At 43.1% G+C, this 12,830-nt stretch overlaps 1 protein-coding gene across 1 annotated transcript in view; it reads left to right on the forward strand.

Moving 5' to 3' along the window:
- The window catches only part of aldh1a2 (aldehyde dehydrogenase 1 family, member A2), a 99,032-nt gene extending 86,955 nt beyond the window's left edge, over nt 1-12,077 (forward strand). The window contains exons 9-13 of the mRNA XM_072470716.1: nt 2,268-2,452; nt 3,525-3,689; nt 3,820-3,977; nt 11,495-11,569; nt 11,801-12,077. Of these exons, the coding sequence (XP_072326817.1) occupies nt 2,268-2,452; nt 3,525-3,689; nt 3,820-3,977; nt 11,495-11,569; nt 11,801-11,873 (656 nt within the window). The 3' untranslated portion in view covers nt 11,874-12,077. The remainder of the gene's footprint in view (nt 1-2,267; nt 2,453-3,524; nt 3,690-3,819; nt 3,978-11,494; nt 11,570-11,800) is intronic.
- The last annotated feature ends 753 nt before the right edge of the window (nt 12,078-12,830 follow it).

Here is a 12,830-nt window from a genome sequence, read left to right on the forward strand (position 1 = left end):
CGCACACACACAAGAATACTCTCAATGTTGGTAGGGTGTACAATTGATGCCAATGATTGCCCACCCATTATACACCCCTTTCATTGACTTCAATAGAGAGATAAATCCAGCATGTAGACTTCCGGCACTTAAAGTTGACAAAGCACCAGGTCCGGATGAGTTGCATTCAAGGAAATTGAAAAATTGAAGGAATTTATAATGGTACCTAATCTTCCAGTCTTCCCCAGACTCAGGAGGTGCAAGTGGACTGGAGAATTGCAAATGTTACACCCTTGTTCAAAAAAGTCCCAGCAATTACAGACCAGTCAGTTTAACATCAGTGGTGGGCAAGCTTCTAGAAACAATTATTCGGGATAGATTTAATAGTCACAAAAAAATGTGGGTTGATTAGGAAGAGTCAGCATGGATTTCTAAAGGAGAAAATCGTGCTTAACTAACTTGTTGGAGTTTTTTGAGGAGGGAACAGAAAGGGTTGATGACGGCAATGCTGTTGATGTAGTGTACATGGACTTACAGAAAGCATTCAATACAGTGCCACATAACAGACTTGTGAGAAAAGTTATAGCTCATCGAATACAAGAGGCAGTAGCAACATGGATACAAAATTGGTTGAATAATAGGAAGTGGAGGGTAATGGTCAATGAATATTTTTTGGGCTGGAGGAAGGTATGTAGTGGTGTTCCCCAGTATTGGGACAATTGCTTTCTCTAATATATATTAACGATCTAGATCTTGGTGTGCAGGGGACAATTTCAAAATTTATGGATGATGCAAAACTTGGAAGTATTGTGAACTGTGACGAGGACAGTGTAGAACCTCTGAAGTACACAGACAAATTGGTGGAGTGGGCAGATCATGGCAGATGAAGTTCAATGCAGGGAAATATGAGGTGATGCATTTTAGTAGGAAGGACATGGAGAGACAATATAAAATAAGGGGTAAAATGCAGTAGCAGAGGGACCTGGGTGTATTTGTGCATAGATCATTGAACTTCGCAGGACAGGCAGAGAGAGCAGTTAATGAAGTATGTGGTATTCTGGGCTTTCTAATAGGGACGCAGAGTACAAGAGCAAGGAGGTAATGCAGAATGTATACCCTCTACTGGTTAGACCTCAGCTGGAGTATTGTGTGGACAGTTCTGGGCACCACACTATAGGAAGGATGTGAATGCGTAGGAGAGAGTGAAGAAGAGGTTTACAAGAATGGTTCCAGGGTTGAGAAACTTTAGTTACGAGGATAGATTAAAGAATTTGGGGCTGTTCTCCTTTTTTTGGGGGGGGGGGGGGGGGGGGAGCGATGGTGGAGAAGAAAACTAAAAGGAGATTTCATAATCATGTTCAAAATCATGAGAGGGCTGAGCAGAGTAGGCAGGGAGAAACTGTTCCCGCTCATAAAAGGATCAAGAACCAGAGGGCACGGATTTTGCAAAAGAAGCAAATGTGTTGCGAGTAAAACCTTTCTCACGTAACGAGCGGTTGGGGTCTGGAATGCACTGCCTGGAAGTGTAGTGGAAGCAGGTTCAATCGAGGCATTCAAGAGGGGATTAGATGATTACTTGAATAGAAGCAAGGTGCAGGGGAATGGGGAAAAGGCAAGGGGAATGGCACAAAGTCATGACGCTCATTTAGAGAGCTGCTGCCTACACGGCAGGCCAAATGGCCTGCGAGAGAGGCAATGACTGAAGGCATGTTGCCCATCTACGTCCACTCTAGCTGTTGCCTTTTGACTTCCCAGTTGGAAGACAATGTCTGGGGATGATGTGTGTCAAAAGAGGAATAAATGCAAAAACATTTGGATAAGTTATTTTTTGTAATTATTCATTCAAGGAATGTGAGTGATGGCAAGGCCGACATGTGTTGCCCTTTCCTTGAAAAAAGAGAATTTGATATGGGAGTATTTTATTATTTCTTCCAATCAAGCATTTGAATCTGATTTAACAGTAGACATGTTCCCTTAATACTTTGGAGATAATAATAATAATCTTTTATTGTCACAAGTATGAAGTTACTGTGAAAAGATTATAATAGTGTTTTGACACCAACCTAGGTATTTTCAGGGCCACAGCTGTTGGAACTGTAAGTAAATCCTCCGCTGTGTTTAAAATTTATTTTTATTATTTAGATAAGAAGTGGGGGTTCATTATTTTCTAAACACGTCTAATGGTCAACTTGCGATACTTTGAAATTTATTGACTAGACAGTCATAGGCACTTCCTGATACAGACAAGGTAATATCCTAACCTCTAATATGCTGGTTTATTCTTCCAGTGGATTATGCTGTGGAACAGGCTCACCAGGGCGTATTCTTCAACCAAGGCCAGTGCTGCACGGCAGGCTCACGGATCTATGTAGAGGAGCCAATCTACGATGAGTTTGTCAGGAAGAGTACAGAACGTGCTCAGAGGAGAACAGTAGGAAACCCTTTTGATCCTGCCACTGAGCAGGGCCCACAAGTAAGATTTTCTCAAGTAAAACAGGCAGAGATGGTTATTTCAACGTTCATTCGTTTTCTAATTGAGTACATTTTGTACTGTGCTTTATCTGAGTTTTTTTTTAGAAACTCTGGACATGCCTGTTTATCAGAGACAATCAATAAATCAAACACAAGCATTTGAAGAAAACAGTTCAAGTTAATTTGAGTAAACTCTACAGGCATTTAATTCCAGAGATGGAATGATTTTACATTACATTACCCAGTTACCTTTTTTACAATACACTGTAAGGTTAAATTTGCTGCGATATGTAAAGTTGTGATCTTTACAGCATGGTACAAGATTGGTTTATTTTAGGAGTACAGTATACGATTGGGGGTTTTCACAAAACAGGATTTTTTTCGCAATAAGGTATAGGGTTGGGTTATTCTGCAGTGTTTTATAAAAATTATTTCATGGAATGCGAGCTTCGCTGACAAGGCCGGCATTTGATGCCCATCCCCAATTGCCCTTGGGAATGTGGTGGTGAGCTGCCTTTGTGAACTGCTACACTCTATATGGTGGAGGTGCACCCAGAGTACTGTTTAGAAGGCTCTTCCAGGTTTTTGACCCAGCAAATCATTGAATCCCCACAGTACAGAAGGAGGCCATTGGATCCGTTGTGTCTGCACGACTCCTCAAAACAGCACCCCCACCCAGGCCCATTCCCCCACCCCTTCCCTGTAACCCCACCTAACTTGAAAATCTTTAGACGTGAAGGCCAATTTAGCATGGCCAATCCACCTAACACGAACATCTTTGGACTGTGGGAGGAAACCAGAGCACTCGGAGGAAACCCATGCAGGCACAGGGTGAGAACGTGCAAACTCCACACAGTCACCCAAGGTTGGAATTGAACCCGGGTCCCTGGCGCTGTGAGGCAGCAATGCTAACCACTGTGCCACCGTGCTGACCAATGCGTTATACAATTGAGTATTCTACAGTACGATATAAGGTTGGGTCCTTTACTGTGACATAACTTTTTTTTGCAGGAAATTATAAGATTGCGCTTGTTGGTGCTAAACCTTGCTATAATGATTTCATTTGTTTTCAGATTGACAAACTACAATGTGATAAAGTCCTTGAACTTGTACTAAGTGGCATAGCTGAAGGAGCAAAGCTTGAATGTGGCGGCAAATCCCTTGGGAAGAAAGGATTTTTCATTGAACCCACTGTATTTTCAAATGTCACGGATGACATGCGGATAGCGAAGGAAGAGGTATTGGACTCAACTCCAGTTACTTCCAGTATGATATAGTTAGATTAGATCATTGAATGAAACACTTTGGAATGCAATATTACTGCCAACTTTTATTTTGACTCTGTGTGTTTTCATTCATTTATTTCAGATTTTTGGCCCAGTTCAACCAATTATTAAGTTTAAAACTATGGAAGAGGTAGTGGAAAGGGCCAATAATTCTCATTTTGGCCTGGTAGCTGCCGTCTTCACCAAGGATATCGATAAAGCGTTAACAGTTTCTGCTGCTATGCAGGCTGGGACAGTCTGGTAAGGACCCACAATGATGTTGAGACAAGGCTGCCCAGGATTCCATCACTTGTCTGAATTATCATTAGAGGAAAATGATCATTGATTTCGAGGCAAAATCCATGTCCTGACAGGTCAGACCTGCAGAACACATGGGGGCTGGATTCTCCGCCCCACCGCGCCACATTTCTCTATCACCCCGCCAGCGGGTGCTCCGTTACACCGGCTGGTCAATGGGGTTTCCCATTGTGGGGCAGCCCCACGCCATCGGAACGCCACCGGGTTGCCGGCAAAACGGAGTATCCCGCCGGCGGAGAATCCAGCCCCACATATAGAACATAGAACAGTACAGCACGGAACAGGCCCTTCAGCCCTCGATGTTGTGCCGAGCCTTGTCCGAAACCAAGATCAAGCTATCCCACTCCCTGTCATTCTGGTGTGCTCCATGTGCCTATCCAATAACCGCTTGAAAGTTCCATGTGGATCTCTTGGTTATTTGGTTGGAGACTCTGAAGTATGATGGTGTCAGATACTAAACTCAGCAAATCAGATGGAAATGGGTAAAGTTTGCAAATTTTGCAAGGCTACGCTCATGACATAGAATCCCGTTCTCAGGAGCGTGGACCGGATAATCATTCAGTGAGCTGCACTTCGATTAAGCAATGGAGCTAAGAAAGAGCAAGAGGCAGTAAACATGATCAGTGGGAATTATTAATAGCCCACCCAACAGCAGTGGTAATGTAGGCCACAGTTTGAATCAGGAAATCAGAGGTGCATGTAACAAGGATAATACATTGGGGACTTCCAATTCATATATCGACTGGGTAAACCCAATTAGCACTAATGCTGTGGAGAATGAATTTCTGGCATGTATACAAAAACGTTTTCTAGACCAGTATGTTGAGGAACCAGCTGGGGAACAAGCAATTCTGGATCTAATATTGTGCAATGAGAAAAGGCTTATTAATTGTAAAGGAGCCCTTAGGGAAGAGTGACCATAAGATGATGTAATTTAACATTAGGTTTAAAAATGCTGTAGTTCCATCTGAAACCTAAACAAAGGAAACTACGAAGGCATCAGGGAGAACTTGACTGTGGTAGATTGTGGGGTATGATAGTAGACAGGCAATGGCTAGCATTTAAAGTATTTCTACATGGTTTACAATGAATATACATTACTTTGAGGCACAAAACTGAAAGAAAAAGTGACCCAACAGTAGCAACCATAAAGTTGGATGGGCAACATAAAATCCCAGTCAATTGCTGTTTAATTAATTTAAATTGATTTCTTGATCATCAGTGGGAGGGCTTCTGACTCACTTTTGAGGATGTAACGAGCAGCACAGATAAGGGGGGAATCAACGGGTGTGGTGTATTCAGATTTTCAGAAGTCTTTTGATCAAGTCCTGCATAAGAGGTTAGTAAACAAAATTATGGCATATGGGTTTGAGGGTAATATGTTGGCATGGATTGAGGACTGTTTCATGGACAGAAAAAAGAACAGGAATAAATGGGTAATGCTCAGGTTGGCATGCTGTGGCTGGTGGTGTGCCACAGGATTCAGTGCTTGGGCACAGGCTGTTATCAATGATTTAGATGTGGGGCTAAATGTAATATTTCCATGCTTGCTGATGATACAAAACTAGGCGAGAATGTGAGTTGTGAGGAAGATGCAACGAGGCTTCAAGGCGACGTAGACAGGCAAGGTGAATGGTCAAGAAGATGACAGATGGAATACAAGGTGAAAAAATGTGGAGTTATTCACTTTGGTAGGACAAACAGAAAAGCAGAGTATTTTTGAAATGGTGAGGGATTGGGAAGTGTGGATGTCCAAAGGGACCTGGGTGTTTCAATAGTCACTGACAGCTAGCATGCAGATTCATAGAATCATAGAATTTACAGTGCAGAAGGAGGTCATTCGGCCCATCGAGTCTACAGCAGGCCTTGGAAAGAGCACCCTACTTAACTCCACCCTATCCCGGTAACCTGACCTAACCTTTTGGATACTAAGGGGCAATTTAGCATGGCCAATCCACCTAACCTGCACATTTTTGGACTGTGGGAGGAAACCCACGCAGCAAGTGGGGAGAAAGTGCAAACTACACACAGACAGTCACCCGAGGCTGGAATTGAATCCAGATCCCTGGAGCTGTGAGGCAGCTCATTAAAGAATTCCAATAAATTGGTGAATTATTATTTCCCTTTTGCAAAACCATGCTGATATTTGCCGATTACCTTCAGTTTTTCAAGCTATAACCTCAATGATTGATTCTAGCATCTTTCCCATGATTGCGAATTGGGCTATAGTTTCCTGCCTCCCTCTCTCCTTGAATAGAGGAGTCACATTTGCTACAGCAAGCAATTAGCAAGGCAAATGGTAGGTTGGCCTTTATTGCAACTGAATTTGAGTGCAGGAGTAAAAATGTCTTGTTTCAATTGTATAGAGATCACAGCTGGAATATTGCATACAGTTTTGATCCCCTTACCTAAGGAAGGATATACTTGCCACAGAGGGAGTGCAAAAAGGTTCTCCAATCTGATCCCTGGGATGGCGGAACTGTCCTATGAGGAGAGTTTGAGGAGACTGGGCCTGTATTTTCTAGAGTTTCGAAGAATGAGAGGTGAAGCGTACAGACATCTTACAAGGCCCAACAAGGTGGATGCAGGAAGTATGCTTCCCCTGGCTGCAGTGGGGGTGGTGGTTCTAGAACCAGGGGACACAGTTTCAGAATAAGCGGTAGACCATTTCAGAAGGAGGTGAGGAAGAATTTCTTCACTCAGAGGGCTGTGAATCTTTGGAGTTCTCTACTCAGAGGGCTTTGGAAGCTCAATCATTGAATATGCTGGAAAATGGTGTTCAGGTAGAAGATAAGCCATGATCTAATTGAATGGCCGAGCAGGCTCACGGGGTTACTCCTGCTCCTATTTCCTACGTTCCTATTGAGAGTGGAATCTTGCAGAATGTATAATTCTAACACATTAACACTATCACAAATGTTCACCAGCTGTGACTTTACGACAGATGTCGATAGACACCAACCCATCAACGAGGCAGAGCCACATTCACAATTGTGAGAATGGATTTACCTTTGGAAAGCAAAGCAATGCAGATGCCAAAAATAACATTGCCAATATACTCGCATTTCATACAGCATAGAATCAGGCCACTCACTCATCATGCCCCTGCTGGCTCTTTCAAAGAGCTATCTAATTAGCCACACCTCTCTGCCCCTTTCTGGTAGCCTTACAAATATTTCCCATTCAACTAATGATGCCAATTCCCTTCCGAAGGTTGCTAGTGACTTTCCATCCACCACCCTTTCAGGCGCTGTATTCGCAGTCACAAGAACTCAATGCATAACAATTCTCCTTTCCTTCCTAGTTGTTTTTGCTCATGATCTTCAATCTGGGTCCTCTGTTTTCCAACACTGCTGCCAATGAAAACAGTTTCCCCTCCCTCCTCTATTAAAACCCTTCATAGTTTTCAACACCTGGTGTGAAATCTCCCTTTTCCCACCTGGGCTCTTAAGGCAACAATCTCAGCTTCTCGAGTCTCCTCACATAACCGACATCCCTCATCTCTGGTACCATTCTAGTACCCTACAAGTTCTTGACATCTTTCCTAAAGTGTGGTGCCCAGGACTGGGCACGATAATTCATCCTGAGGCTTAAGCGATGATTTCTCCAGCTTTACCATAAGGCCGTATGAAATAGGAGCAGAAGTAGGCATTTGGCCCATCGTGTCCGCTCCGCCATAACTTCCTCGCTTCTCTCCTCAAAGCCTCTGTTAACAAAGCCAAGCATTCCATATGCTTTACTTAAGCAGCCCTAGCAACTTATTCAGCCACGTTCAACGATTTATTCACGCAAAGCTTCCCAGGTCTCTCTGTTCCTGCACCCTCTTTAAAATTGTACCGTTTAATTTCAATTGCATCTACTCATTCTTCTTTCCAAAATGCATCCATCATTCACACTCCTCTGCATTAAAGTTCATCTGCCATGTGTCTGCCCATTTCAACAGTCTGTCTATGTCCTCCTGACATCTGTTACTATCTTCCTATGACATGGTTTATTCCAGCAGCATATCCAGTTATCTTCTGCTACAGAGTATGGGGAATAGATGCTGAACAATGGATTCAAGCTGTCCAAATCAGTTAAGTGTGTTTCTACGTCACTCACTGCTTGTGAAACTTGCCAGCCCATCTCATTCTTCAGGCTGTTGTTGGCACAAGGCATCGAGCAGGCTCTTGCCTCAGATGGTTTCCAGCCTGTTTCACAGGGACTGATTTAGTGAGCTCATTCTGTTATTACAGTCGTCCTTCTGGGAGGGGAGAATGTTTATTGAAACAAAACATATCAAAAGTCGGACACTGATCCCTGAGGAATATTGAACATCTTAGATTCTATCTTGTTTTATTCAGGATTAGCAAACTCTGAGCTATATAATATTGTAAGCAGACAGTGTTCTCTCATGAGTTGGAGCGCACAATGGAGATTTCTTTGCACGATGAGGATTTTAAATATAATTTTCAAGCCTTTTTTTCTCCTTCGTGCTGTTGAAATGGGATTACTTTATTTTGGGCCTTTGTCTGCAGTGAAATCAAGTCTGGAATCTTCCGGCCATTCGGATTCCCTTTTCCCGCTGGGAGCGCATCCCCGCCCTTGGGTTTCCCAGCGACACGGGGGGCTTCAATGGGAAATCCCATTGGGGATGAGAAAATATCATCCATGATTTATTGGCGGAGCAGACTTGATGGGCCAAGTGGCCTAATTCTGCTCCTATGTCTTATGGTCTTATGGACAAACAACAGGAAGAGAGAATCCTGCCGCCAATGAATGGCGCCCCGCTGAGAAAAACGCGGCTGGGGACCAGAGAATCCCAACCACAATATGTCCATGCATGTGTGGGGCTCCCCTAGTGACCGAAATGGCAAATAGCAGCTGAAGCATACGCCCCTGGCTCAATCTCTAATCTGCTGAGTTAGTTGATCTCAGACAGTCAGCCAATGGGAGAACTGTAGTTGGTTCTCGTATCCCTTAAATGAAGATTAGAAGTCAAAACAAGGTTCTTGCTTTTGATTGCTTTCCACTGACAAAAAGTGATCATGAGTGCACGGATAAGGCCAGACCTGACTGTGATGTTCCCTGTCTCTTTTGAAATGGGGCAAATATTGGGTTAGCAAAAAGGCAGCCTGTTGATCTCATGAAATTGACCCTCTGTTGGAGGGGTTGGGGGGTCAGGAGAGCTCATGTAATTCAGCCACAGCCCACAGGGGTCCCGTGGAGTCTGGAACATCAACACCTTCACCCTGACTCCAAATCAAGGTCAAGTTTAAAAGATCGGCGGTCGCTTCCAGTGGTCCCACTGGTTAGAATGCATTGTGATCTGAAAAGAAGAATGTGTCAGGAAGTAGCTGGAGCTCAGCAAGTTCCCTAAACAGACATCAGCAGATTGAACACATTCAAGGGTTAAGTTAAGTTAATGTTCACTGATTTTGGTCTGAATGTTACCAAAACCAATGTAGAGTCAGGCTCATTTTAGATGGTCTTGAGGCACGGGACTTTTCTCCCTGAAATAGTCTTGTTTGTCTACCCAGAAACTATGAGCAACTTGGACCAATTTCCTTCCCCGTTTCTTACAGTCACCCAAACGGCAGAAAATTCTGGATAAACTCAACAGGTCTGGCAGCATCTGTGGAGAGAGAAATGGAGTCATGTATTGGGCCAGAACTTTGGAACTTCCTCCCTAATATCACAGTGGGTGTACCTACGCATGGACTGCACCGGTTCAAGAAGGCAGCTCACCACCACCCTCTCAAGGCCAATTAGGGATGGGCAACAAATGCCAGCGTAGCCAGCGAAGCCCACATCCCACAAAAATGAAGTTTTAAAAAGTCCATAAGAAGATTCAATAAAGACTCAAAACTTTAACTCTGTTTCTATGTCCACAGATGCTGCCAGACCTGCTGAGTTTATCCATCATTTTCTGTATTTTCACCCTAAAGGAGTGTCTGTTTGAGAGTGTTGCTGGAAGCTTGTTGATCATGAGTGACCTCATTCAAGAGATAAATAGAAAATTGTGCACTCAGGTGCATGCTTGATGGATCTTGGACTGTCTCACGCTCAGACCCAATGGGGTAGAAATGGAAAAACTCTCTCACATAAACCCTGTGAGTTTGAGGCCACCCAAAGATGCTTCTCTTCGAGCCTCGAGCCTACCTATCTCTGTAATCTCCTCCAGCACCCAACCCTCTGAGATATCTGCGCTCCTTCTGGCCTCTTCCCAATTACCATTGCTCCAGGATCGGTGGCCACGTCTTTAGTTGTCGAGGCCCCGAGCTCTGGAATTCCTTTTCGACACCGCTTCACCACACTTTTCTCCTTTGAGACCTTCCTTAAACCTTATCTCTTTGATTAGGTTTTGGTCATCTGACCTAATATTTCCTGATGTTGCATGGTGCCATTATTTTTAAATAATGCTCCTGTGAAGCACCTTGGGATGTTTTGTTTTAATAAAGGTGCTATATAAATATAAGTTGTTGTTGTGGGAGTGCACAGTGGATGTGGGTGTTCAAAATGGGAGTCAGTTTGAACTTGGTTTTTTTGGAGTTCAAACTTTAATGGCAGTATTGCAAATGACTGCATAAATAAATGCTTTAACATCCGCACACATACACACACACATCCCCCCCTCTACTCAATTAGGAGATTGACAACTAGTCATTTAAAAAGCAATCAGGTTGGAATCAAACATGTTTTATCTTCAATGTACATTTGCACAAATATGTATTCATTTCCAATTTGAGCACGCACCGCACGTGGTTGCAGTCAGTCAATCGGGACCTGTACTGTATCATGTGTCATTTCTATTGTGATTTCAAAGCCTGTGAGTGTTATTACAATGGATTTCAATGCACCTCATGTCATCACATCACAAAGAGAAGTTTGGGGAAGGCATTTTCATGATGACCGTGTCCCTTTAAGATTGGCCACGTACTAAAGTATGTCGAGACAATTGTATGTGTGTGTGCATTTTATATGCATGAAGTTACTTTAGAAGCATGCTTAGTTGGACTGATAACATCAACCCTCAAACTCACTGAAAGTATGCTCCAAATTGCCTTGTATTTTCAAAATCCTGGCTTTGTACCAAGGAATTTCAAGCAGCAGGACCTACTCCAAGAACTGAACCATTTGCACAAATGTAATTACTGAAACAGGACAACTTTTTATTAAGATATTGGAAGAGGACTAAAAAAACGTGACACAATTCAAGTTTTGAGTTGCTATCCATTCTGACTTGCTTGATCTTATTCCGTTTGGTCTTCAAAGGTGGTGTCCCCCTTTTTTCCATTTGGTAAATTTTAAATACTTGTCTGTCGCAATTAAATTCATGTCACGTGTCATGTTTCAAATACCCCTTTACAATTCATCCTTGTGTTTGCTGTTCAGCATCTGCGCTTGCAAATTTGGTGATTGAAAAGATTTCTTTGAGCAATAATTGAAATCAAATTAAACTCATTTTTCTTTTATTGCAGGATTAATTGTTACAATGCCTTAAATGTCCAGAGTCCCTTTGGTGGATTCAAAATGTCTGGCAATGGTCGAGAAATGTAAGTACTTTTATAGACTTGGGCCTCAGAACACTGTGTCTCTCACCAAATCTAAGAGCGCTGTTTTATTTCCGCAAACACGTCTTCTGTTATACGTGAAAAAGTTAAACATTGGAGACAAAAAAACTGGAGCTCCCCAAACGTACGGTGTTTTAAAAAATATTTTCTGATATAAATAACAAGGCATCGTTTTAGACAATTGTACAATGTGAATGTGTTCTTTTTCTCTAGGGGCGAGTACGGGCTAAAGGAATACACCGAAATCAAGACTGTAACTGTCCGAATTCAACAGAAGAATTCTTAAAGAGTGCTGTGAGGCTGGTGCTTTGTTCATGGACCCAGTAGGAATCTGCTCTGTTATCGACAGAACATAATGCACAACAGCGGTTGTGCAGCATACGGTTGAAGCTTTATCTTATAACAAAAAAGTAACAAAAAATATACTAGTGAATGTATATGTACCACAAATACTGTGTATTTGAGGAAAATACAATATAATCTCAGCAAATTCCCCGAGTGCATTCATTACATGGTGCCCCATCATAAATTGTGTTTAGCCTTTGTGTAAATCTGTCAGCTGTGGAAATTTAATGCACCATGTATACTCAATGGTGTCACTGGAACTATGACAGCCCAGTTCTGTCGCTACTAACAGTTTGGGAACTGCCACTACCACACTTTTTCTTTTAAACCAGCGTGTCCCGCTGGGCGGTGCTGAGCAGAGGTAAGTGGAGCAGGCTCACGTTGAAAGGATGAGGGAGGCCAGACTGATGTTAGTGTCCTCTCTTCCTGGAAAGGGGCACAGATTGGAAACATGAGCCCTGGCCCACGCACTGTAACCCGAATATAAATATTTAGGTATTTGCTCCATGGTTTGTACGTAGTACGCCGATCATTTCTTACAACCACTGCCAGCGCTGTAAAAGAACCCAGAAACTGCTGCAAGAGCAGGTTTCAGGCTGGGAATCCAACTTTTAAAATAGATATCTATATATGCACACCGCTAGCACAATTTTAACATGAAACTTTCATTGTATTCCACTATGTACAGGGGAGCCTTGGAGTTCCTGCAGCCAGGGAGGTTATTATTGTGGGGGGTGGGGGTGAGGGGGGTGAGGGGGGTGGGGGGGGGGGGGGTGGAAACTTGATTCCCCTTTTGATTTGACGGAAACACCAGGAGCTTTCGTGGGCCCTTCCAGCAGAAGGTACGTTCTGACCTTATGCCAGAAATACCTGAATCCCTGTTAGTCCAATTTAAGGT

This window comes from Scyliorhinus torazame, chromosome 12, assembly GCF_047496885.1.
Source record: "Scyliorhinus torazame isolate Kashiwa2021f chromosome 12, sScyTor2.1, whole genome shotgun sequence".
Taxonomy (NCBI): Eukaryota; Metazoa; Chordata; class Chondrichthyes; order Carcharhiniformes; family Scyliorhinidae; genus Scyliorhinus; species Scyliorhinus torazame.